This window comes from Melospiza melodia, chromosome 3 (assembly GCF_035770615.1).
Source record: "Melospiza melodia melodia isolate bMelMel2 chromosome 3, bMelMel2.pri, whole genome shotgun sequence".
Taxonomy (NCBI): domain Eukaryota; kingdom Metazoa; phylum Chordata; class Aves; order Passeriformes; family Passerellidae; genus Melospiza; species Melospiza melodia.
Window position 1 is genome coordinate 35,593,251 of NC_086196.1, and position 23,071 is coordinate 35,616,321.

Consider the following 23,071-nt stretch of genomic DNA (forward strand, 5'->3'; position numbering starts at 1 on the left):
CTTTGTGAAAAATTTTGTTGGGGTATCCTGCAGAATAAAGCAGATCTTGTTTTTTTTAAATACCAAATTATCTGTCTTGATTGAAGATATTCTCTGATATTGAATATATTTTGATAAATGTGTACACTTCTTTCTGGGAAACTTAATCTGAGATTTTCTTTAGAACTTTTGTGTGTGTATGTGGTTCTTTTAATTTATTTGTATTTATTTATTTTTCTTAATGAAAGAGGAACAGTTTGGTTTCTTAACTCATGTTCATATTATTTTTTTCTTGCGGAGTTGGGAGTCTGCTATGTAGGATTTTGAATTACTCTATCCTTTGTTTGTCCAGAAGGTCTTGTGAGCCAGTTGCATTGAAAGGGTGGGATTTGCAATATTTTTATCTTATGACTGCAAGGTGAGAATGATTGCATCTAAAAGTTAGGACACAAAATTGTTTCCTGTCCTTGTCCTTTTAAGATTTGCAACATATTTCCCTTTCCTTGATCACAGATTCTCTACTGCTTTTTGCATTTTTCAGTAAAGCCTTTTTCTACAATCACTGTCCTGGAAACAAGGAAACCTTGACAATATATAGAATGAAAAATTGTAACAATCTCATTTCGAATGACTAGGAAATGATGAAAAAGTTAGCTGTTACAGAAGGTAACTTGCATTTCCTGTAATCCCAAAAATAATATTTTGCTGGAATTTTTTTTACAAGTTTTACAAAACTGAAAGAGTTAATCTTCTAACAGGGATAGCTAAACAGCAGCCTTAATATACTTAGAGGATATTTTATTGTTGGATGGAACTTGCATTTTGTCACTAACTCATCTGTTCAGCTTTTGACTCGGATTCTTTGCATTATTGTTTATATCTTCATGGTTAAATTATTAGATTTATAGATTTACAGTGACATTTTACAGACCTATAGGTCTGCAACCATATTTTTCACTTGTGAAAGAATTGAAAGCAATCTTTGAGATGTGTTTACAGCTCGCCCAATTATCTTAAGAGCATATCCTCTTAAAAAAATTGCTTCCTCTCTACAAACCACTGGAAACCTTAGCCTTAAGACGAAAATGGTTCTGATGGTGGGAAACTGTTTTAAAACTTCAATAGTTTAATTTAAAAATTTGATAGATCTTATTTTCTTTGAAGGTCTGGTGATTTACTACAGCAGTTAGCAGGTTTAGTTACGTACAGACACAGGCTGTGATTTATGAATCTTTCCCATGCATTGTAAGGCTGGCTGATACCGGATTGCAGAGTTCAGTGCATTACATTTTTCAGCACAGCCTAGGTTCCTGTCTAAATTTACTACCTTCTGCTTCTTAGGGCATGTAATCATGCACATGATAGGTCTTTCCTTGAAAATGTGTTTCTGGTTCAGCTTCCTTGCTCCCGAGACTTTTCTATTTTGGTTCCCAGTGTCATGTGATCCCCCTGGCCAGTGAGAGCCCCGCAGAGGGAATGGCAACAGCCTGCTGGGAGCTATGTAAGTCAGAAAAAACTCTTGGTTTTTGCAGTTTCTGTCCCTCACAGGCAATTTTAAATGCTGCTTTTACCCTGAACCTTTGCTGGGCACACCCAGTCATACCTATGGAAATGCTTAGAAGTTGGGTGTTTTGGTTTGGATTTAGTTTTACTCTTTCAGACGTTATTTTCTTAATATGTTCCTTTTTTCCTGTGTCCTGCAGTGTCGCTGAGAAGCTTAAAAAAGCAACAGAAAACAAGCCACAGGCATTGCAAAAGTTGCCTAAAGTATGTTTTAAGGTGAATATTTCAGGTGCAGTAGTACTTTGTTTAATGTGTGTTATAGATGGTGCCATAAATCCTGTGCTGCCGTTGCGAAAGAACAATGTGACCCCCCTGCCCCGTCCTCCAGCCCCTCAGTCAAAATCCTTCATGGAGGTGGAAAGACAGTAATAGACAGAAGAATCTGAAATCACATGTTAGTGCCTTTACCGATTGGCTGAGACATAATGGGGAAGGATTTATTTGAATTAGAGGGCAGTCACACCCAAGGCAGTGTATTGTTTTTCTGGTATGAATGAAGTGAACTACGGTATTTCGATCTCAGCTGATGCTGAGCAATACTTATACACAAAAGTGATATTGAAACCATGTATTTACTGAGATTTATCATCAAGGTGCTTCCTGGTACAAAGTAAGAATCTGATCCTTCTATTTTTCAGCAGAGGTTCTGAACCCAGTTGGTAGAATTTACTTGTTAATTACTGAGTAATGGTTTTCCGTAACTGCATTTTTTTTTTCTTGGATAAATGTGATTTTCCAAAAATCATTCTCCCCCATGGTTGGATATATATGTTTTTACTTATTTTCTGGATTTGGGGTTTTGGCTTTTGTTTTGATTTAATTTGGTTTTTCTTTATTTTTCTTTCTTCCAAATTACACATGCTCTCTTTGGAGTTGACTTTTAAGTTTTGGAGTTAGTGTTTAAGTTTTGCTAAGCCTATTTTAAACTTGGGTCCCTAATTGATATGCCTTGAGATCAAATGAAAGTTGGAGAATGAGTGTTTGGAAAAAGGTGTAATGAAATCAGCTGGAATCTTTCTATTTCCCTTCATGGCCTGTAGCATGGACCTCCTACCACATCAGTTGGAGGTGCAGAGGCCATTACTGAACATTCATTGCTTTCTTTTCTTTGTGTTTCTGATCTATACCCTAACAACCTGGTAATAAATGAAGGACTGCTGAAAGACTTTCTTTTCTTCCCCCCTTCCCCAAATTAATTTGGAACAGAAAAATTTCATGTAATAGTAACACTGAAGTAGAAAGAGCACATTAGGTTTTCAGTTCAGTTCTTATCATCATAGGCACTGGAAGTAAAAGTCCCAAATTCTGTGTTGGTTTAATTGTTGCAGTGTCAGAAGAGCAACAGCATCTCTCTGTAAATATCTGACTCAGAAACTGAAAACAATTAGAAAAAGACATATTCATTGTGCAGACTAGATGAAATTTAGGAGCCAATCTTACAGAAATTTTATTTGAAGATTTGTGTTGCTGCTTTTGATAATAAAGGGAAGCATGTGCAGGACTGAAGATTGTTTATAATGATTTAGTGAAAAACGTTTGTCCATTAGATTATAAACCACGTTCTAACCCAGTGTTGCTTATTTGCTTTCACTTCATGAGTTTGCATGGTACCAATGTGCAAATAATGGGAATTTTGAGATTGCAGCTGAGAGCTGGATTTCCTGCTGCTTCTTACAACATAATGTTCAGGCTTGTGAATACATGCCTAAGAATTGTGCCAATCTTTTGGCAACCAGAGAAATTGTGATAGGTGAAATATAATGAGTTAAATTAGAAGATCTGTGTTATCACTTATTTTCTTTTTATTTTTTCCCCTACTGATTTATTTGCTAATTTTGTGCTCATTGGTTGTCTTTGTTTCTGAAAAGGAACATACAGAAAGAGAAAAAAGAGCATACAAAAAAAAATTAAAAAGGGGGATGGTGGACAGTAAAAAGCTTGGCAACGAGGACATTCAAACAGTTGCACAGCTTTCCCAGGGAGGTTGTGGAGTCTCCGTCCTTGGAGATACTCCCAGGCAAACCCTGGCTGATCCTGAGTAACGTGCTGTGGATGACCCTGCTTGAGCAGGGGGCTGTGCTGCCTGGCAGGCACTCTGATGTCCTTCCGAGCCACAGTGATCCCATCAGTCTCAGAATTCCCCTCTGCCATTTGGAGCTGTAGACAGTGCTGTTACTCTGGGGAGAGATCAAGGGTCATGTGCAGACTTTAATCTTAGACTGTCACTTGCATAGTTCAGGCCTTGTCATTTTGCTCCTCAGTTGAGTCATTCATTCATTTGAGAATCAACTTTGAATGACTCAGTTGAGTCATTATTCATTCATTTGGCCGGATGGGCATTGTTTATCTTGCTGCCATGGCCCAACACACATGGCACTGCCTGAAATGTCACTGCCCAGTGAGAGATGGCACCCTGAGAGCAGCTACTCCAAGGTACTCCAGGCAGCAGTCTTGAATCCCGCGTCTTTTGTCTGCTGTCTCCTCAGGCACTGAGGAGACACTGATGAAAAGAGAATGAGAAAAGAGTAAAAGTAGTGGGAGTACTGTGGGGAGAGTGTAACTAGAAAGTAAAGGGACAGAACCAACATGGACTGAGTTCTTACACCCATCTTGCTAGTCTACTTGATCTCGCTGCGGCATCTCCAGAAGCTGAGGAGGGGATGTAGATTGCACAGGCTGTGCCAGGGATTGTGGAAGGAAGGGAGGAAGAAGCAGATCTCAAGGAGCCCTTGGAGGCTGATGAAAAACGTTAGGCCCCAGTCCCATACCCTGTATACAGAGTTGTACTCTAGAGTGGTAGGTACAAGGGAACATGAGATCACTGAGTAGGAAGCGCAAGTATGAAAGCAGAGAGAAGAGTAAACAAAATTTTTGAATTTTTTTTTGTATATAGAAAAAGCAACAAAAAATGTGCATGAAAGGCATAGATAGTTCAAGTAATACCTTTCGTATTAACATATGGATGTAATTTTAAATAAAAATGGCTAAATAAAAACCAAGAGCTGGACTTGTGTTTTGGGAAGATTATTTTAAATCTCTGCTCTAATGCTCTAGGTGATGATTTTGCTGAAGGACTATTTATCTTGATGAGATTTGGAACACTCATCCTGAAAGCAATTGCCAGCATAAATTCAAACAGGTGACTGTGAATATATTCAGACTGGAGCTGGAAAAGTAGATGGGTTCAGCCTCCTATCAGAAGGGTAAGCTAGGACATGTCGCTGTTTTCAACAGGCTCAGGGAGTTACCTGAGTTACATTTACAGGTGATGAGGGTTTGGTAGCAAGGATTGCACTCAGTGACTCAGATGTCTGTTCCTGTTTCTGGCTAAATAGTGTAATTGGAATTTAGACAGCGTTTTTTTTTTTCTGAAAGAGACACATTTTAAATATATCACAATTTATTTTCTTAATATATATTTGCTTTTGTTTTTCTTTGTTTTTGCAGAATAATGTTGTAGATAAATGGGAAATGAATTTGTGCAATGCTTTCTTGAAGATGGATATGAGCAAGGGTAAAATTTTTATGAATTTTAGGGAAAAAAGCCCCACATTCCAAGAAACCAGAAGCAGCTCAGTCTGGCATCATTCAGTTGATTCTTGCAAACTAGTCTGAGAAAGAAGATAAATCTGGAGGAAAATATTTTAATATAATTACTTGATATTGAAATATTTGCTAGATCTGCTAAGTATATATTTTTTTATGGATAGCATTTTGTATATTCACTTTTTTTTTGGTTTGTAAAAAGCCTGTTTCTGTATTGCATGCTGAAAGTAATTTTGTTTATAATTTCACTAAGCTATAATTTGGATTGTTAATACTTCCTTTTAATTTTTTAATAATTTCTGTTGTTATAATTGCTTACTGCAGACAAAATAACAGAATCTTTTTGTTCAAGTATGTTTGAAAATCTAAATGGTAAAACTTGGTTAATTTTCTGAAGTGGAAAAAGTATTAGATTTTGAAAAAAAATTTTTGGTGGGATTTTTCTATATTTTTCTTAATGATCAAATAAAAATAATAGTTTTATACAAAATCCTTCAAGTACTTAAAGTACCATTTGTCTTGTGTTTGATTATTTAAAAAAATTAATAGTTAAAAGAGAATAATCTGCAGTGAAACAAGGCTGGAATTATATGTTTATGTTTCAGATATTTTGTTTTTTAAAGAGTCCAATTGCAGTTCCATATAGAGATACAAATTATGTATCTGCTCAGTTCTAAATAGCCTTCATTGACAATTTTTATGGCTTTGGATAGCACAGTGATTATGGTTTAGGTCTGCCAAGATGCCTTGGGGATTGTCATAAAGGTCGATTCAATCTTTGTATCATCTGTGGCAGCTAAACATAAACACCATACAACCAAAATTTGTCAGATATGTATTTTGGCAATTTTGTCAAATCACTTGGTTTAAAATCCAAACCAACAGAAAATGAAAATCTTCTTTATATTTTGTTCTTTGAAACTTGTTGGGTAACTTCAGTGTAACTGTCCATAGTTTTGCCTTCTGTGTTCTTCAAATGGAGATAAACTGGTTGTGTCTTCACAAATAGGGTCATTAAAATTGTTTTGCAATTATACAGTATTATACAGATTTTCACTGCTCATTTTATTGGCCTCATTATTTTTGAGGTAGTGGACTTGAATGGTATTTTTGGGCTCACATTGCTATAAGGCTTTAAATCGACAGCCTGCTTGTTCATTCCAAAATGCCATTAATCTCTGACTGTGCTGAGGCAAGTCCATGGGCCACTGTTGTCAGGTTGTGTTCCCACTATCCCAAGAAATCATTCAATTGCTGCTTGTCTTCCTCTGGCTTAGTCAGAAGGACACATTCTATATAGGCATTGATACCTTGCTTGGACACATTTGGATGTAAAAGCAAGCTTGAACTCTTAATTTCCTGTGCTCATTAGAAAGCTGTGTGCATTTCATAATATTTTTGTCCCAGCTAGTCTGATTGCTCTCCTTGTCAACCTGAATTTTCTGTCATTTAAACGGCGCATATTTCTTGTGGAATTGTTTCTTGTCTTGTTGTGAGTGTTGCTATATCCAGCTAACAGCTGCTCTGTACCAAACAGGAGAACCTTCCAGTGGTGTTTCTGTATTTGCTGGTGTACCAGTGCCATGACCACTGGCAGGGGGCACGATGCTTGTTGTAACTTCTTGTCAGGCTGAACAAGACTCTGGGCCCTGTGTCAGGCTTTATTGTAGTTGCCTTAACTCTGGCAACCAGCCCACTGCTTACACTCAAAAGGCGTTTGCTAGCAAGCTCTTAAATTCTAACAGAACCCTTTCTCAAAAATGATGGCTAAGAAACCCTTAGATTTTGTGCAGTACACTTCACTAAGTTCTCAACTCCCAGAAAAAACTTCTCAAAGGTGCTGGCTAGCAAGCCCCAACACATAACCAAAGGTGCTGGTTAGCAGCACCACTGCTCAAAGGTGTTGGCCAAAAAGCCACAGCACCCTTCCACAGGCTTCCCACTCTCAACAGCAGACTTCAGTACTGAGTAGAGTAAAAGAGCCACGCTTTGCCCATGGCAAAGCAAGGGAGGAGAGAGAGATAAATGCAGAAAAAGGAGAGAACAAAGAGTATCAGCAGTCCTTAGATCCTGTGTTGGTCCACATGGATAGTCTGGAGCTGGGAAAAACAGTGCAAGTAAAAGGGAGAGGAAAAGGAGAGCAAGGGGGCCTGATCCCCTTCTCTTTATTGTTAAACTGGTGCACACCTCTTGGTGTAAAAGATTAATAGTTAGTATAAAAGTGTAATAGCTTTTTCAGCCCTTGGAGCCCTTCTGCAGGAGGTGAGTTGAGAGGACTGAGCTCACGGTGTCAAGGTGAGCAGGAAGCTGGCTCAGCACAGCCCTGCCCCACCTCTGCAGGACCCTCTCCTCTGATCACATCTTTCCTCCCTTAGCACAGGCATGTTTGAGGCAAGGCATGCCAGTGCCTGGTCCAGTACGCCCTCCTAGACACACAAGAGCTCACTCTTGCATATGCATGCGTGGACTGTAAAGCAGGAGGGCTTCAAAGGCACCATCTGAATGAAATTTTGTCATTATATGCATCATGGAAGTTCATAATTATTTCCTTAACACCTCATTTTTTGTGGAGTGGTCTTTTTAATAAAGTATTTGCTTTTACTCCCTGGCACAGTTTGTATGCAAAGTGTCCATTGCAAACAGGGAGACCAAATCTAGAGGAAAAGGGAGGTTGACATAAGTAACAAAAGATTACTTTCAAAATTCCTTTGGGGTTTTGACAAAAAAATTGTCTTAAATATTGATTTGTTTTCTTCCTTTATTTATTTTCTCTTAAAACCTAGCAACATAAAGGATACACTTGTAGAAACACCTTTAAAAATAAAAGAGAGAAAGCTGAGTCAAGTGAGACCCAAGAAATGTCATGAACTAGATGTCAAGTCAATTATGATATTTTTTCTTTTTTAAATAAGAACTAGGCACAAGCAACTAATCTTTTTCCCCTCAGGGATTAAACTGAGGTGTGTAAGACAAGCTGTTCAGCAAATTTGATCTTTGATAACTTAAAGGATTGAAGCCTAGACAAAACATTGTACAGCTCATTATGTTCAAGGTAAAATTTTTGTTCTTGGGAAATGTAGTTTTTGAATTGAACCCATATCTGCTGCTTTGGCGTTGCCAACCCTTCAACCCAACCTGTTACCACTGTAAAATGAACAATTGTAGCAAATACTCAGCCAGTTTAGGTTTTCCCATCTGGATATCCAGATTGGGGTAGGACCATACCTATTGTGTGCTGCAGTGCTGGCATAGCCTTCCTGGTGGGTTTCCAGACATTGGTGCCCATCCATGTGAATGTGTGGCAAAGTGGTGGTGAGACAGTGAGGGTCTGGTGTCCTGGTTGGCATACAATGCCAGACACATGCCTCAAGGCTGCCCAGAGAGCCAGTCTTGTGTCTCTGTGAGGAGTCTCTCTGTGTTTGGTACACTTTTGTGGCAGTTTTCTGCCTAGTTTACCCCAAATGGAATTTGTTTTTTGCACCTACCAGCTGCTCTGTAGTCCAAGCTTATGAAGGAAATTACTTTAAAATCTCACTACTGCTGTGAACAAAACCAGTAGCATAGACACAGATTATTTTTATTAACAAATTTCTTTCCCCATTCTAGCTAACTAACCTGTCACTAAATTATCTCAGCCCTGGATCTGCTCTGACAAGACAAATAACTTATGAAAGGCTGGACCTTCCGGCTTTCAAGCTACCTTTGCTCTTATCGAAACATAATCAAAGGCAAAACCAGGTATTTGGAATATTTTGGATATATTTTTTCTCTTGAAAGCACCCTTTAAAACTCAATCTGTCTTTAGTGATTGAAATCTAGTGTGTGTGAGTCCAAGGTTTCTTGCACACAAAGCAATTCACCTCTCTTGATCTAAAGAGAGCAGAAACATTCTGCATTTAAGCAGAAGTTTATTTCTGCATAGGTAAGGCACTATGACTTTCTTCTGCATAGACAAAACTCATCTGATTCATGCCGGTAAGTTTTTGCTTCAGTGTCATTTGTTGAATCCAGCCTAAGTTGTGTGGCTAACCCAGCACTGAGCTGTCATAGCAACCAGATCGTGTAATTTGTTCATGGTGCTTATCCGCATTTATCTTAAAGCCCAGTTAGGCTGTTTTTCCTCTCATGGACAGGCTGATCTAGAGCTTCACTGTTCTGTCAGCTGAGAGGCTTGTAATTTTCATAGTAATTTATTTGCAGTGCCAACTTTCTTTCTTTGTCCTGAATACCTTATAGGTATTGATGTTTATGCCTAATGTAGGAGTAATAGCTAATAGGGAGTAATCAGCTTTCCTCTGATCTTAGTGTTTTTTAGTCTAAGTAAGTTGAATGTTTAGTCATTGTTTGTTTAGTATACTCTTTAGCCCTCAGATCTTTATTGGATTCCAGCTGTCATTTCATCCCATATTTTATATTGTGAAATCCTTTTCCAACTCATTGCAGTTGGCTCTCACTCTTAACTACCCTAGCATAAAAAAGAACCCCTTGCAAGCTATTTGTCTGGCCTTTTTTGGCTTGGCTTATTGGATTTTTACATTCAGTCTGCCAGAGTTTTATTTTGTCTTTTATTGTCCTCATTAAGACAAAATCTTCAGAATTTTTTTTTTTGAAGGCCAGCTTCAAATAATGTCTTACATTGGTAGTTAGCTATTTTGGTTTTCCTTATGTTTGCTCTGCATCACTTAATAAAGTCTGTGTATTATCTGCAAATATTTGCCTTTCTGTCTGCTTGGAAGTTCCTTAATTGCAACTTCTTATTTTCCTGTTTTTTCCAATCAGGCAGTGTTTTAGGGAATTTGTTGGCTTTGCTTTCTCCTGCATAAATTTAAGGGTTTTATGACTGCTGTTAAAAACTGGCTCTTTGGTAGCAAAATTCCAAATTATGAGGCCCTGTCAAATTAGTATTTGCTTATCTTGTGGGTTATGTGTTTATCTGCTCTCTGAAGCATTTAGAAGTGGCTAAAGGTTTTATTTTGCAATCATGTACAACTTTGATATTTATTTGATTGTATTTTCTGTCTGCTGATATAGTTTGTCTCATCTCTGGCAAATACATATTTGCCAAATACATATTCTGTATCACTAGTCACCAGCTACAGCATAGTTGGAGAAATAAGGAATAGAAACACTTTACTGGGTGTTCCCTTCCCTGTTTTGCTCAGGGCAGATATGTTTGGATTTTCTAGCTTTTTAAGAGTACCATCAGTGAGTTTTTCTTCTCCCCTCATCTGCTCAAATTAGTGTCATGCAGCTGAATATCTTTTGCTGGTAAGGTTGCTTTCTGACAGCTAAATTTTGTTTCCTGCTGTTTATTCTGTCTGTCTTCTTATCTTGTGTTGTATCATGCATCTCTAGTGCTATTTTATTTTTATGTTATGTTCTGAAATATGCCAGTTAAATATGCCGTAGTGACTTTATCAATTGCTGGCAAGTTCCTAGACTAGCCTAGATATTTTATTTTCTGATACCCTCCAATCTGACAATATCTTTCTCATTGTTGTGGGGACCAAATGACTGAATTTGGTATGTTGGGATGGAGATTCTGTGCATTTGAAGAACATCTAGTTTAAATAAAGCCCCCACCTTCTTGCACTTACATGAAGGAAGAAGGGGGCACTGGAAAAGCCTCGGCAGAGGTAGGAAGTTCAGAGTGGCAGTGCTGCTGAAGTTTCTCACACCACTGTTTCTTGCAGTCCATCCTGTTCTCCTCTTGTCTCTGCTCTTGGCATCTGGCTGTTGTGAGGTTTTGTGAGACAGACCTGAGGAAACATCTCTGCTGCAGTTTGCCCTGCAGACTGAGCACAGTGCCGTTCTCAGAGCTTGTGTGACTGAAAACACCTGCTTTGACCATCCTTGCTGACTTGTTTTGTAGCACAACCTGTAGGAGCTCTCCAAATAATTTTGAAATATAGCTGGGTGAGGAAAGCAACTCTGCTTCAGTACTTAGTATCAATCTGATATCAGCATGGCAGAGGTTTCCGATGGGGAATTATCTGTGCACTTAAAAAGTGCTGTTCATTTCTACTCCTTATGTGTGTATTCCCAGTAGGAAGTGTGTCAGTGATAAGCAGAGGCAAATGTGACCCTACTTGCTATTCTGTTTCTCCCTACTGAGCTATATTACGCCAGGATTATCAAACTGCATGAGCACAGGGTGGCATTGACAGCTCCTGTTTGGCTGCCTGCTAGTGCTGAAAACCTTTGTGGGTCACTTCTCCTCAGGACAGAGTAGAATGTCTAGCAAATGGCTTGTTTCACATGCCTTCCTGCTCCCCACCCCCCATACATGCTTTTATATTTAGCTGTATGGAAGTTATGTTGTTTTCCTGAGGGAAGCCTATAAAACATTCCATGTTGCATCCTTTGATTAAAAGCAGTATTTTTGTATTTATTATTCCAAGTACTCTATTTTTCTGCACATCTGGTTAGTAATGCTATTATTCTTGCATTCATGACCCTGAGAAAAATATGAACAAAACCTGTGAATAGCACTAGAGAATGTTTGGTTGCTGATTCTTCCCCATCTTGGCATTTTTAAAGTATAGTAAACAATGTTCTTTCATTTTATTGTGTGGCAATTTGTTTTGTTTCATACTTTCACAATTGTTGGAATGGTGCATCACATGCTTTACAGTAAACAAAATATATTACACAATGTTACTGTTCTTATCAGCCAAAAATATTAAATTAAGATTTATTCAATGAATTTAAGAAGAATCACTTTATACATAAGGTACCTATATAATGCTATTAGTTGATGTTATAAGTCTATAATTACATCCTTGATTATCATTTGATACTAAATTGCATCCTTGATTTTCTGAACCAGAACAGACTTACTGAATGCTGCTGTGGGGTTTTTTGCATTATTATTATTGAGAATACCAGTTTCATTTTAAGAATTGTCTGATGCCGATATTAGGATTTCTTTCATTGTTTCCTAAATACTTTAGGAAACAGCCTTCCTTGCCTGAACTGCTGCCTTATTTTTGTGTCCCTTTGAGTTAGTTATTAATTATTCTTTAGATTAGTTATTTATTTTTTGAATTCCTGAAATGCTACCTTTATATCTGTTTTCACTCTATGATTATATTTTCTGAATGTGTTTAATCGTGCCATTATAATTTGACTATCTAGAATTTTATTATCCCAAAATTATTATTAAATTTATAATTTGACTTATTCATCTTTTAAACCAAAAGTGAGCCAAGTTTTAATTTTCTTTTTCTAATTTTCTGAACTCTGATTTTTTTGAATTATAACTTTTCCCAAGAGCCAGCAAAGTATGCTTAAAAATTTTTCAAATACCAGTTTAATGAAAAATGTTTGCTTTCAATTGATTTTAATCCTTGTTTCTTTCATGCCTGTGAAACTATTCCTTCAAAAGGAAAAAGGACAACTTCTTGCAGCTTAGTTGTTATCAATTGCATCCCTGTGATTGTAAAATTTTTTGTTAAATTATCTCTTCTTCTTTTGTCTAATGATATGTAAATTCCCCAAGCTGAATCAGAATTTTTTGATTTGAGAAATTACTTTGTAGGATTTTTAGGTTATCCAAAGATTCATTAACACTGAAAATTCAGGAGAAAGTGCCACGAGACAAGGATGGCTCACCTTCTATATTTAGTTTTGTTCTAGTCTTCTGTCTTTTATTCGTTCTTTGGATATTATTCTTTGATCTGTTACCTTTCTTTCCTTGATTGTAAATTCCCTTGTCTTTCAACATACATCACTAACTTTATTTGTAGTGTGCTTCATGTATTTAATATCATACCTAGCATTAAGAACATAAGAGCTTCTCTGGATCTACGCCCTAGTTTCTGCTGCCTTCCTTTTTTTTATGAGCACTTTTATCTTGTGCTTTGCTTCCTTATAATTCATTCTTCTTTTTATGTTTCCTTGCCTTGTCTACACATCCCACAACTCATGCAATTTTCTTTCTTGGCTTCTCTTTTTCCCAATCCTCCTTTTTCAGTCTTTTACATCTCTACTCACAGTTAGTAGCTCTAAAGAATGATTTACATTATCAAGGTTACTATTTTTGACTCTATGTTCATTCAGTGTCATATTAGTGCCAAAACAGCCCACCTTGAGAAAGTACCTGTTCTACTGAACATATGTGTTCAGTAGATCCCACTGGAATCATCAGGAATGCAGTCATTAACGCCCTTTCCCCTTCACCTTGTTTTTATTTCTTATGTAACTTCTGGATTACAGTATTGGAATTAAGTAAACTGTGACTACAGTGACTGGTGACATTTTTTCAGCCTGTTCCCTTTGTCTTCATGGAAGTGCTGATACTGCTATCTTAAAAGTCAGTGTTGACATGAAGAAATACTACAAATGAAATGAAGCACTATTACAAAATACTTCCACTGTTCTGCATTGTCTGTGTTCATAGATACTTGCAAAATCATTGACACTTGTGAACTTGGAACCATGAACCTTACCCTGTCTGGTAAATGAGAACATTGAAATTACTTCCTCCTTAATGAAAACTTGCTTTACTTCTATTCTTTTTTTCTTTTCTATTCTTTCCTTCCTCCCATGATCATAATAGAGCTGTTCAGTTCTTACTAAAATGACTTAAATTGAAATAGCAAAATAACTCGCCTCTAAGTTGCCTTCTAACTTTGAAACATATTAGCCTGTTCTGGGTGTACATGATTGATGGTTTCAACAATTTTCTTCATTATTGCTTGGCAGCCAGAGGAGGCAAGTTGATTTTCTGTTCTGTTGATGGTATGTCTTTGAAGGAACAACTTTTTTACCTTAGTTGACCCTGATGTGTCAGCCAATGAGGCAAAGAAACCTTCCCTGTCTGTGTTACGTTTTGTATTTCATCTGTGGGTCAGTTTACAAGGCAATGTGAAGCCTAAAGAAGACACACTCCATCTTGGTGAAGGATTTCTTGGTCTAATGACAAGCCCACAGAATGTTAATATAGCAAATGATCCCAAGGAATACTTGAAGTAATGTTGTTTGTCTTTGGAGCCTTCTTTGTCCTGGAAGCAGGGGAAATGAAGGAAGAATTCACCACTGGCTGAGCTGAACTGCTCCCAGCCCTGCTGGAAAGATGCTCTGGTGGTACCTACCATGGTTTGGCTCAGACTGGAAGGCACACTGAGCTGTGCTGCTGCCAGATGTAATCCACATGCTCCACGGGCTGAGGCATTGCTAGTTGTGTGTTTCCACACTATTTCCCTTCAAGAAGTTGTGTGGTTACCAGGCAGTTGCCAGTTACCACTCAAGCCCTGGTTCAGAAGGAAACTCTTCAGTCCCTTTGGTGATGGACTTTCTACTGGATGACAGTAACCACATTTTTTCCTCTTGCTTATTTCCTTCTCATTGTTTTGCTTTTTGCTCTCTCTCTTCTTTTGTTCAGGCTTTACTTTCTCCACTGTTCCTCCATCTTCCTTGTACCATCTCAGGTGGTGACAGTCCTGACCAGGACTGTGCTGTCTGTCCCATGCGGTAGCTTCCTGAATGTGTGCTGCTCCCTGATTCCTTCATGGATAGCCCTCATTCCTGTTGCTGACAGGGTCTGCTGAAGGCAGAGGCTGTTGGAAGGTCTCCTCAGATCCACAGGATCCTCCTCAGATCCTGTGGATGTGATAGAGCTACCAGCTCTATCACAACCACAGCTCTTGTGAGTGGCAGGAAGGTTTGCCCATGTTGTCTTGAGAAGAGAGGAGAAGCATAACCAGAACATGTTGCAGAAGTCTCAGACTATTTTCTCTGTGTTGAACAGTTTAGGGACTTTGATTAATTTCATAGTTTGAAAATGGTTTTGGCTGCAAAAGTGTTTTCAGAGTACAAAAGTCAAAAGCATAATTCAGATAAATTTGACAGCTTTCAATTTCTGCAGCTTATTCTCACTTCAAAGTAAGTCAAACTGCCTCAAAATCTCTGAGGAAGAAGTGAATCAGAAAGCTGCCGTTTTTGTAATTACCTTTGAAGTATCTTGGTTTTTTTCCCTTTGGAGAACTGTTGCTTCCTTTGAGTGTGGACACATACCATGAAAAATTTAGGCTTCATTTTTTCATGAATGTATTAGTGTGTGTATATATACACACACACACACACACACACATATCTATACACATGCATATATGTGTTTATGTGCATACATGCACACACACACACATATTCACACATATTTAACTATTCTTGTCTGTAATGATGATGCCATTAGCACAAACTAATGTCATGTATCAAGCAGTTAATTTTGCAGAGGTCCTACTTGTCTCTGTCATGGTTTGGGGATGGTACTCCCCAGTGTAGTGCTCCCACTGAGGTTCTCCAAACCATGTGCTTCTTGTTCTCTTTCCCCTTCCTGTTCCCTGTGGCAGGTTGGAGATGAGAACTGAGGACACAAAAGGTGATGATCACAGGCTGAGATAAGAAAAATTTACTGGAAACAGCAATGAGATAAGAAAGCCAGCAGTAATAGCAGCAATAGTAATAACAGAGGGTACAAGAAATGAATGATTGACAGCAAATCCCTTGACAACAGACAAAAGCCAGATGATGGGAAGTCGGATAGAATACCCTTGTGTCTTAGCCATGTCATCTCCTGGATACATCAAAAATTAACCCTGTCCTGGTCAGGACCAGGACAGGTTCTTATTTTCCTGCTCTCCTCTCAACATCTTTCCTTTCAGACCTGAAACTGTATTTTGGTTTTGCTTTGAAAAGTATTGCTATACTCAAATTTTGTTTTTTCTCAAATTGGCACTTAGTGTAGATTTCTGTCTTGGTGGTGTATGGGTGTTTTTTTTTTTTTTTTTTTCCCTTCATTTGAGTTAGGAAAGTAATAGACACTCATTAGACACTCATGTGCAAACTTTTTCAGATTATTCTCACATGGGTAGAGAAGAGGATGTAATCTTTTACCTGAATGGCTTAAAAAAAATTCCATAATAGCTTGTTTCTTGTAAAGATAACTGGAGGCTGAATGTTGTTGGATATAAAGGCCTGAAGTATTTATAAAATCTGTAAAAAGATATACATACTTTATTTATTTATTTCTTACTTCTAAATGAGCCTGCCACAACTGAAAAATTGAAAACAACAAGAATGAAACCAACCCCTAAGTTGTAAGAGAGCTCCAGAAGAACATGAGAACATCTAGCTTAGTCTCAGCCAATCAGCCTTATAAATGGTGGTAGTTCATCAATTTCTTTGTATGAATAGCAGTTTCATAATAGAAATAACTGTGAGATTGCAGGTGAAAGTACACTAAGGTGAGAAGCTTGCAAAAAAGATGCAAGTATTTAAGAAAGAGATAATTAACAATTGGAAAAGATGTAATTCTCTAGGTAACTTTCTTATCTTAGTTGACCCTGATGTGTCAGTCTATGAGGTAAAGAAATCTCCCCTGTCTGTGTTACGTTGTGTATTTCGTCTGGGGGTCAGTTTACAAGGCAACGTGAAGCCTCAAGAAGACACGTTCCATCTTGGTGAATCTTTTAACATTATGTCTTCAGTTTATTGTTTGCTTTAAAAGTCTGTCTACATTTTTGAAAGATTTCTAAGTTCTAGTTCTTTGCAAAACAGCTTCTGTATCAATCTTCTCAGACTAAAGCACCCTGTAGACACCGCGTGAATTTTTTTATTTCCAGACATTTTTGCTTGGGGTTTTTTTGCCTTCTCCTCTCTTGCCTGTTTGTTTGTCTGGGTATCCCTAGCAACATCTTTTACTAATGGAAAAAAGCACAATGCTTTCTGTAGTGTTACTGTGATTGAATCAGAAACAGAATTCACTTGCAAAGGATTTTAATTTTTTAGTTTCACTGTTCCTATTATTATCCTGAATTTATTATCCACTATTTAGTAGTGTGTATCAGGAGGATATGCAGATTTCTAATCTGTTTTTTCCAATGGTGGTATTGCAACCTTACCTGGAATTAGGAAGTGGAATAGTCAGTTGTGTGTAGGAGGATCTCTGGCTCTGGATTGGATGAAGAAGATATTCCCTTATTTATATTTTGTATATTATGTATATTATAGACTGCAATCCTCAGACAAATAATTTTCCAGAGTTTCTGTGAAAATTCATTGTGTTCTCATTATGCTGCTGAGGAACTCTCTGTAAGAATTACACTCTCAATTTTTGCATCAACTCCCTTAATTCTGGAGGCCAGGGGGTGCTATAGGTATATGCATTATAATCTATGTAGGTTTAGTAATCAATATGAAGCCTGTTGTATTTTTAAAATTTTGTTGCAGTTTTGAATTCTGAGTCTGCTATTTCTTTAAGAATTATTTTAGTGATGTGTACGTGTGCCTGCACTTGTTTCTAGTATAATTTGTATGTATATGCATCTTACCTGAGTGAGGCTGTGCAAAAATGAGACTCAGGCCTGGAAGTTTTGCTCTGGGAGATGATGGACCTTATACTATAAAATATGATTTCTTTTCTTAAGAGAAAAAACTTTCAGCATGGAATGAAATGGGCAAGACCACCACCCCCTTGGTGGTCTCAGTAATTGGTGTTGACAACAGAGGCAAAGAATGCAGATAAACACCACATTTAAAGATATGCATGAATAAAATATTTGTATAGCCTTATGTGTGCTTTGATGTCCTTTTCACAATTGGAAGATTTTGAAAGAATAATTTTCTTAACCAAATCTTTACTATTTGAAAAAAAAATTATTACATTTAAATATTGGGCAAGGTGAAATTATTTGAACTATGTATTCTGAGAATCAGTTAGTTAATGAAATACCTATTACTCTTTTCCTCCTGCTCTAACTATTAACATTTGTAGGTAGATAGGAAGTGTGTGAGCATAATCAGTTTTTCATAAAGTACAAACATAGCATACACAAATGTTCATAAGCATACACAAATGTTCATAGCCTGAGTACAAAGGAGACATCAGTAAGTTCACATAGAGCATCTCTTATCTGTTTTTGTTTGTTGAAATATTTGATGAACTAATAATTAATAAGTAGATGATTTGTGGGTTGCAAGACCTGGGCTAAGTTTATTTTTTTTTTTTTTCAAAACTCCATTTTCCCAGAAGTGGTTATTTGAAATTACAAAAATTAAATCCTGATCCTCTGGGTTTTAAGCACCTTTTCATCATGATTTCCAATTTCCTTTACTAGTATGCCACATAATTTTACTGACTGTTGAAATGTAATACAACCGATTTGAAAAGGTGGTCATTAAAATAATATTTTCCTAATTTCCCACTGCTAATAGTGCAGGACTAAATCTATATACCATTGCTGTCTTCAGTGCAGCTTATGAACACATTCTGCAGACACATATAGGGCCTGTTAGCTTTCTGTGTATATAGTTGTGCATATCTGTATTTACCGAAAGGCTTTAGCAAATTTTTTTCTTCCCCAGGGGACTTTGTCAGACTTGTATGTCTTTTTTTGTGCATTTGAAAATCATTTCAGGTGTGAAGGACTTTGGAGCTGACTTTGTATTTAAAACAAATAAAAATTAGTTGCTAATACCTGTTTAAAAATGAGTGGACTACAGCAGAAAGGCTATGGACACAGTTTATGAGCATTGACATTGCATGAAAGTATGTAAGGCAGTGATTTCACTTTATACACAGTCTGTTAGCAATGTTGACTTGAGACATTCTGGCTGTCCTGCTGGTGATTCTTATAGAGTTACTGTCACCCCTTCTGTAGAGCTGTTGAACTGTGCTGGAATCTGGATCAGGAGCAGATCTAAAAAAAACTTAGTAACTGTGAGAGCTGTGCGTATGTGTGCATTTTAATCTTGGATCAGGAAACTGTGCAACCTGCCAGCAGTACTTCTGATCCCACTGAACTAGTGGCTTAGGTTTAGGAAGGAACTACTGGAAAATGGAAGGCCAAGAACCCTCTAAGTGAGAAAATAAGCTCTGTGGAAAGGAAATATATTATCAGAATTTCTCCTGTTTTGCTCTTATTGAAGACCGTGTGCTTGAGAGCAGTGTCCAAACACTTCTTGAGCACTGTCAGGCTGGTGCTGTGACCACTTCCCTGGGGAGCCTGTTCCAGTGCCCAACCACCCTCTGGGTGAAGAAACTTTTTCTTATATCCAACATAAACCTCCCTTGAAACAACTCCGGGCCATTCTCTTGGGCACTGCCACTGGTCATCACAGAGATCAGTGTCTGCCCCTTCTCTTCTCCTCATGAGGAAGCTGGAGACTGGGATGAGGTCTGTCCTCAGTCTCCTCCAGGCTGAACTGACCAAGTGACCTGAGCTGGGTTCTCCTTAAGGCCCTTCACCAGCTGGAGCTGCTTCCAGGGTTGACTGGGAGTTGATAAATCTCACAGTAATGGTCCTCCAGCTCAGGGCACTGAGACCCCCCCCTTGCTGGTCTCAGTCATTGGTTTTGACAACAGAGGTAATGAATGCATTAAACATCTCTGCCTTTTCCCTGTTTGTGAGGTGACCATGCTCATCCTGAAATGGACAATGTTGTTTTTACACTGCCTGTTGCCATTAATATATTTGAAAACACTCTTTTTATTTTCCCCCATGGTTCTGTTCAGATGAGCTTTGGTGGCATGAATTTCCTCATTACAGCTACAAGCACCATCTTTGTATTCTTCCCGTGTCACCTGAACTTTCTTCTTCTGGGCATATGCATTCTATTTTTTGTCCTTATTTTCAAGAGAAGATTCCTGTTCAGCCAAGCTGCCATCTGCCCGCACCCACTTCAATTCTTACATTTGGGAATTGGCTTCTCCTGTGCTCTTAGGAGGTGATGTTTAAAATGTGACAAGCACTGATGGACCACAGCACCTGCAAAAAACCTGCTTCCAGGGGATTGTCCCACAAGGTTTCACTCATACCACTGATGTCAAATCTTTGGGACTGGGCCCGAGCTACTCTTGTTTGTTCCTCATGCTGCCTGCATCAATGTAGAAACAGTTCATGTGTGGTACAAGCTAGCCAACACCTCCTGAAGCAGATCGAGGGATTGCATTTGTGCTCATTTCCTCAAGTTTTGGCACACCATAAAGGTGTAATACTTCAATAAGTAGGGTCCTAGAGAGATGACTTTAGTAGTGATGGGAAAAATGGTTATGGAAGTATTTTGACTTGGAACCATTACCTAAGATTAGGGAGATTTTCTCTGTTGATCTGTATAGAAATTGTATGTGTCTGACCTTGTTGGTCATATTGGTGTAAAAGGGGTTTCTAGGGGCCAAACCTGTGATATTTGTGCACATCCCTTTCTCCTGAAGGCAATCAGTATTAATGTAACTGTCTTTAGTCTGACATATATCCAAAATTAGGGGTTTTTTTTGAGGGGTCAACTTCAAGTCATCATCTACTTATCTAAAATCTATTATCTACTGTTATTTGTTACCACATATATTTGAACACTGTACATTACAAATGCAGTCCTTTCCTGGAGAACTGACCTTCATCATCTGGGTATGTCAGGCTTTTTTTTTTTGAAGTCTTTTTTTTTTTTCTTCATGGTTGAATTCAGGAAGAGAAGTGGGAAGCTAGACAGAGCAGTTTCAAATAAATTCTTGGTGACCATAGGCTTTTTCAACTGCAAGTCAAGAGGAAGTTCAGAAAACATTTTAAGAAGAAGGCTGTTTTTGTTGTGGTTTTTCTATAAGTTTTGTTTGCCTTCCTTTTCCCTCTTTATATTTATTTTTGGAATGCTGTTTTTATGAAAATAAGGAAAGATTTTTGTCATGCAATTTGATACTTTTTGGCCACTATCACACCACTCCTTAGTGTGTCAGACACTGTCTACTGGCACATGTTCAGAATGTTGCCTGAGAAACAATGTGTTTTCTCAATTGCTATTAAAGTATTATTTCAGCAGTGTATTTTAGTAAAACAAAGTATGTATAGCTACTTGATTCCTTACTGCTAATGAGAAAGATGCTTTTAGTTAATTTTTCATAATGTGTTCATCAAATAATTACTGAGCATCAAAGCAGGAACACAAATACTGCAAAATTACAAGAACTGCTATTTCATTCTTAGTTAAGCTTTATTGTTTATGCAGAGTACAGGATAAAATTCTAATGACATGATTGCATGATATTTTTTGTAAAATTTCTTTTTCTGGCACAAAATACAAGAAACTGATGAACATCTAATCCATGTTTCATCACCATTGTGTAATATATGGTAAAGTCCTTCTTTTAAATATTATTGTTAAAAATTACGGAGATTAATAACTTTATAAATTTCCTTCAAGTCTTTTTGTGGTTTAATATAAGACACCTTTTCAAAATCACTGAGGACAAGAGAACAAGTATTATTTCTATTCTATTCTATAAATCTTCTATTTAGAGATCAAGGATGGGATAAAAATTATATTAGTAGAATTTAGTCTTTTGAGACCTGATTTTTCTCAGAACTTAGCATTATAGAGCACTTTAAATATTCATATTTAACCCTGAGGCTTAAGTGTCAATCTTAACTTTACCTCTGATTTACACAGGAAGTTAAAACATACAATTGAGTGTATTTAAAATAAGGTGATGAAATAATTTGTGAGATATTACTCCTGAGGTTGCAAGGCTGATACTTTTATCATCTGTCAAGCTGTAAATATTTTGATTGTATACTGGCAAAAAAAGTATTTGTTATGTGCAAAAAAAATGGTGAGGGGTTAACCACAGACTGTCTTCAGTTCTATGCTAGGCTTTAGGCCACATTTTGAAGAAAGGAGGGACTAAAAACTACCTGATAAAGAAAAAATGAGTTAAAATAAACCCAAAATTTATTGTGCATAGTAATCTTATTAGCTCTTTGCTAATATATTTTCCAGACTAAAAAACCCAACTGGTTTGATCAACATTAATTGAACCATTTGGGGAAAAATCAAAAGAAAAAGTGTTAACGAGACTGGTGATGATTAAAATCCCTAAAGCATAAGGTCTGCAGTAACTGAACTGTAGAGTTTACTCAATTGTAAAACAGAATTGTAATGCTATCAAATGAAAGGCAAGTAATACTGTCAATTGTCCCTATAAAATGAGATGTCCTGAAGTCAACTGAAGAATACTTCAAGTCAGGTATACTTAGACAGGTTTAGGTGTTTGTAGGCATACATCAGTGTTGTTAATTGGATGGTTATGAGTGGATACCATTGTTACAGCTGTAATTGAGTCAATGTGCTCAAGTGTTTCAGTGGATATTTCAGAATATAAAATAAAAATGGATATATTGCAGTTGGTCCAGCAAAGGGCTACAGAGGTGATTCAGGGGTGTCTAAGGGGTAGAAGAAATGGTGTCTGTTCAGCCTGGAGTGAAGTCTGAGGAGCTCTCATCAATGTGTATGAGTACCTGATGGGGGACAGCTCTGTACACATACTATATAGACAGAAGGAAAATGGAGCCAAATTCTTCCGAGTGATATCCAAGGAAAGGAGGTGGGCACAAAGTGAAACATGAGAAATTCTACATAAATATAGGAAAAAAACTTTTCTTACAGTAAGGAGGGGAGTCAAGCATTGGAACAGACTCCCCAGAGAGGTGGTGGAGTCTCTGCCTGTGGAGAGATTAAAAATCTGTCTCTGCACAGTCTGAGCAACGCGCTCTGCCTGCCCCACTAATAGATCTCTCAAGGTCTCCTCCCCTTAGTGACTCTCATATCCTGGGATGTAGAGAAATATCTAGCCAATTGTATAAGGTTCTGCATTATATTTTATATAATTTTTGTTCAGGTCACGCATATACTAGGAAATTGGTTTGAACCAGAAGATGAGCAAAAAATTTATAAACTGTAATTTGAAAGGAAGAAGTCTGGAAGAGGTATGACAGATATGACAGAATAGTCTGAATCAAGGACTGTAATCTTCAGGTAATGGATAGTGCTATTTAAGCTAAAATGCAGTAACCAAGTTAAAAGTTGGTAAGAATGTAGAGGTTCTTAAAATACGTGGAATGAGATTCAAGAATAATTTTCCTCTTAGACTGTGAGATTTTAACTGGTAAGAACTGTCTAATTTGATCAAAATGAAGTAAAATTTCACAGAAAA

At 37.5% G+C, this 23,071-nt stretch overlaps 1 protein-coding gene across 1 annotated transcript in view; it reads left to right on the forward strand.

Moving 5' to 3' along the window:
* The first annotated feature begins 1,439 nt into the window (after positions 1-1,439).
* ESR1 (estrogen receptor 1) overlaps positions 1,440-23,071 on the forward strand; it is a 157,075-nt gene continuing 135,443 nt past the window's right edge. Inside the window, 1 exon segment of the mRNA XM_063151316.1 lies at positions 1,440-1,480. Within this exon segment, the coding sequence (XP_063007386.1) occupies positions 1,456-1,480 (25 nt within the window). The 5' untranslated portion in view covers positions 1,440-1,455.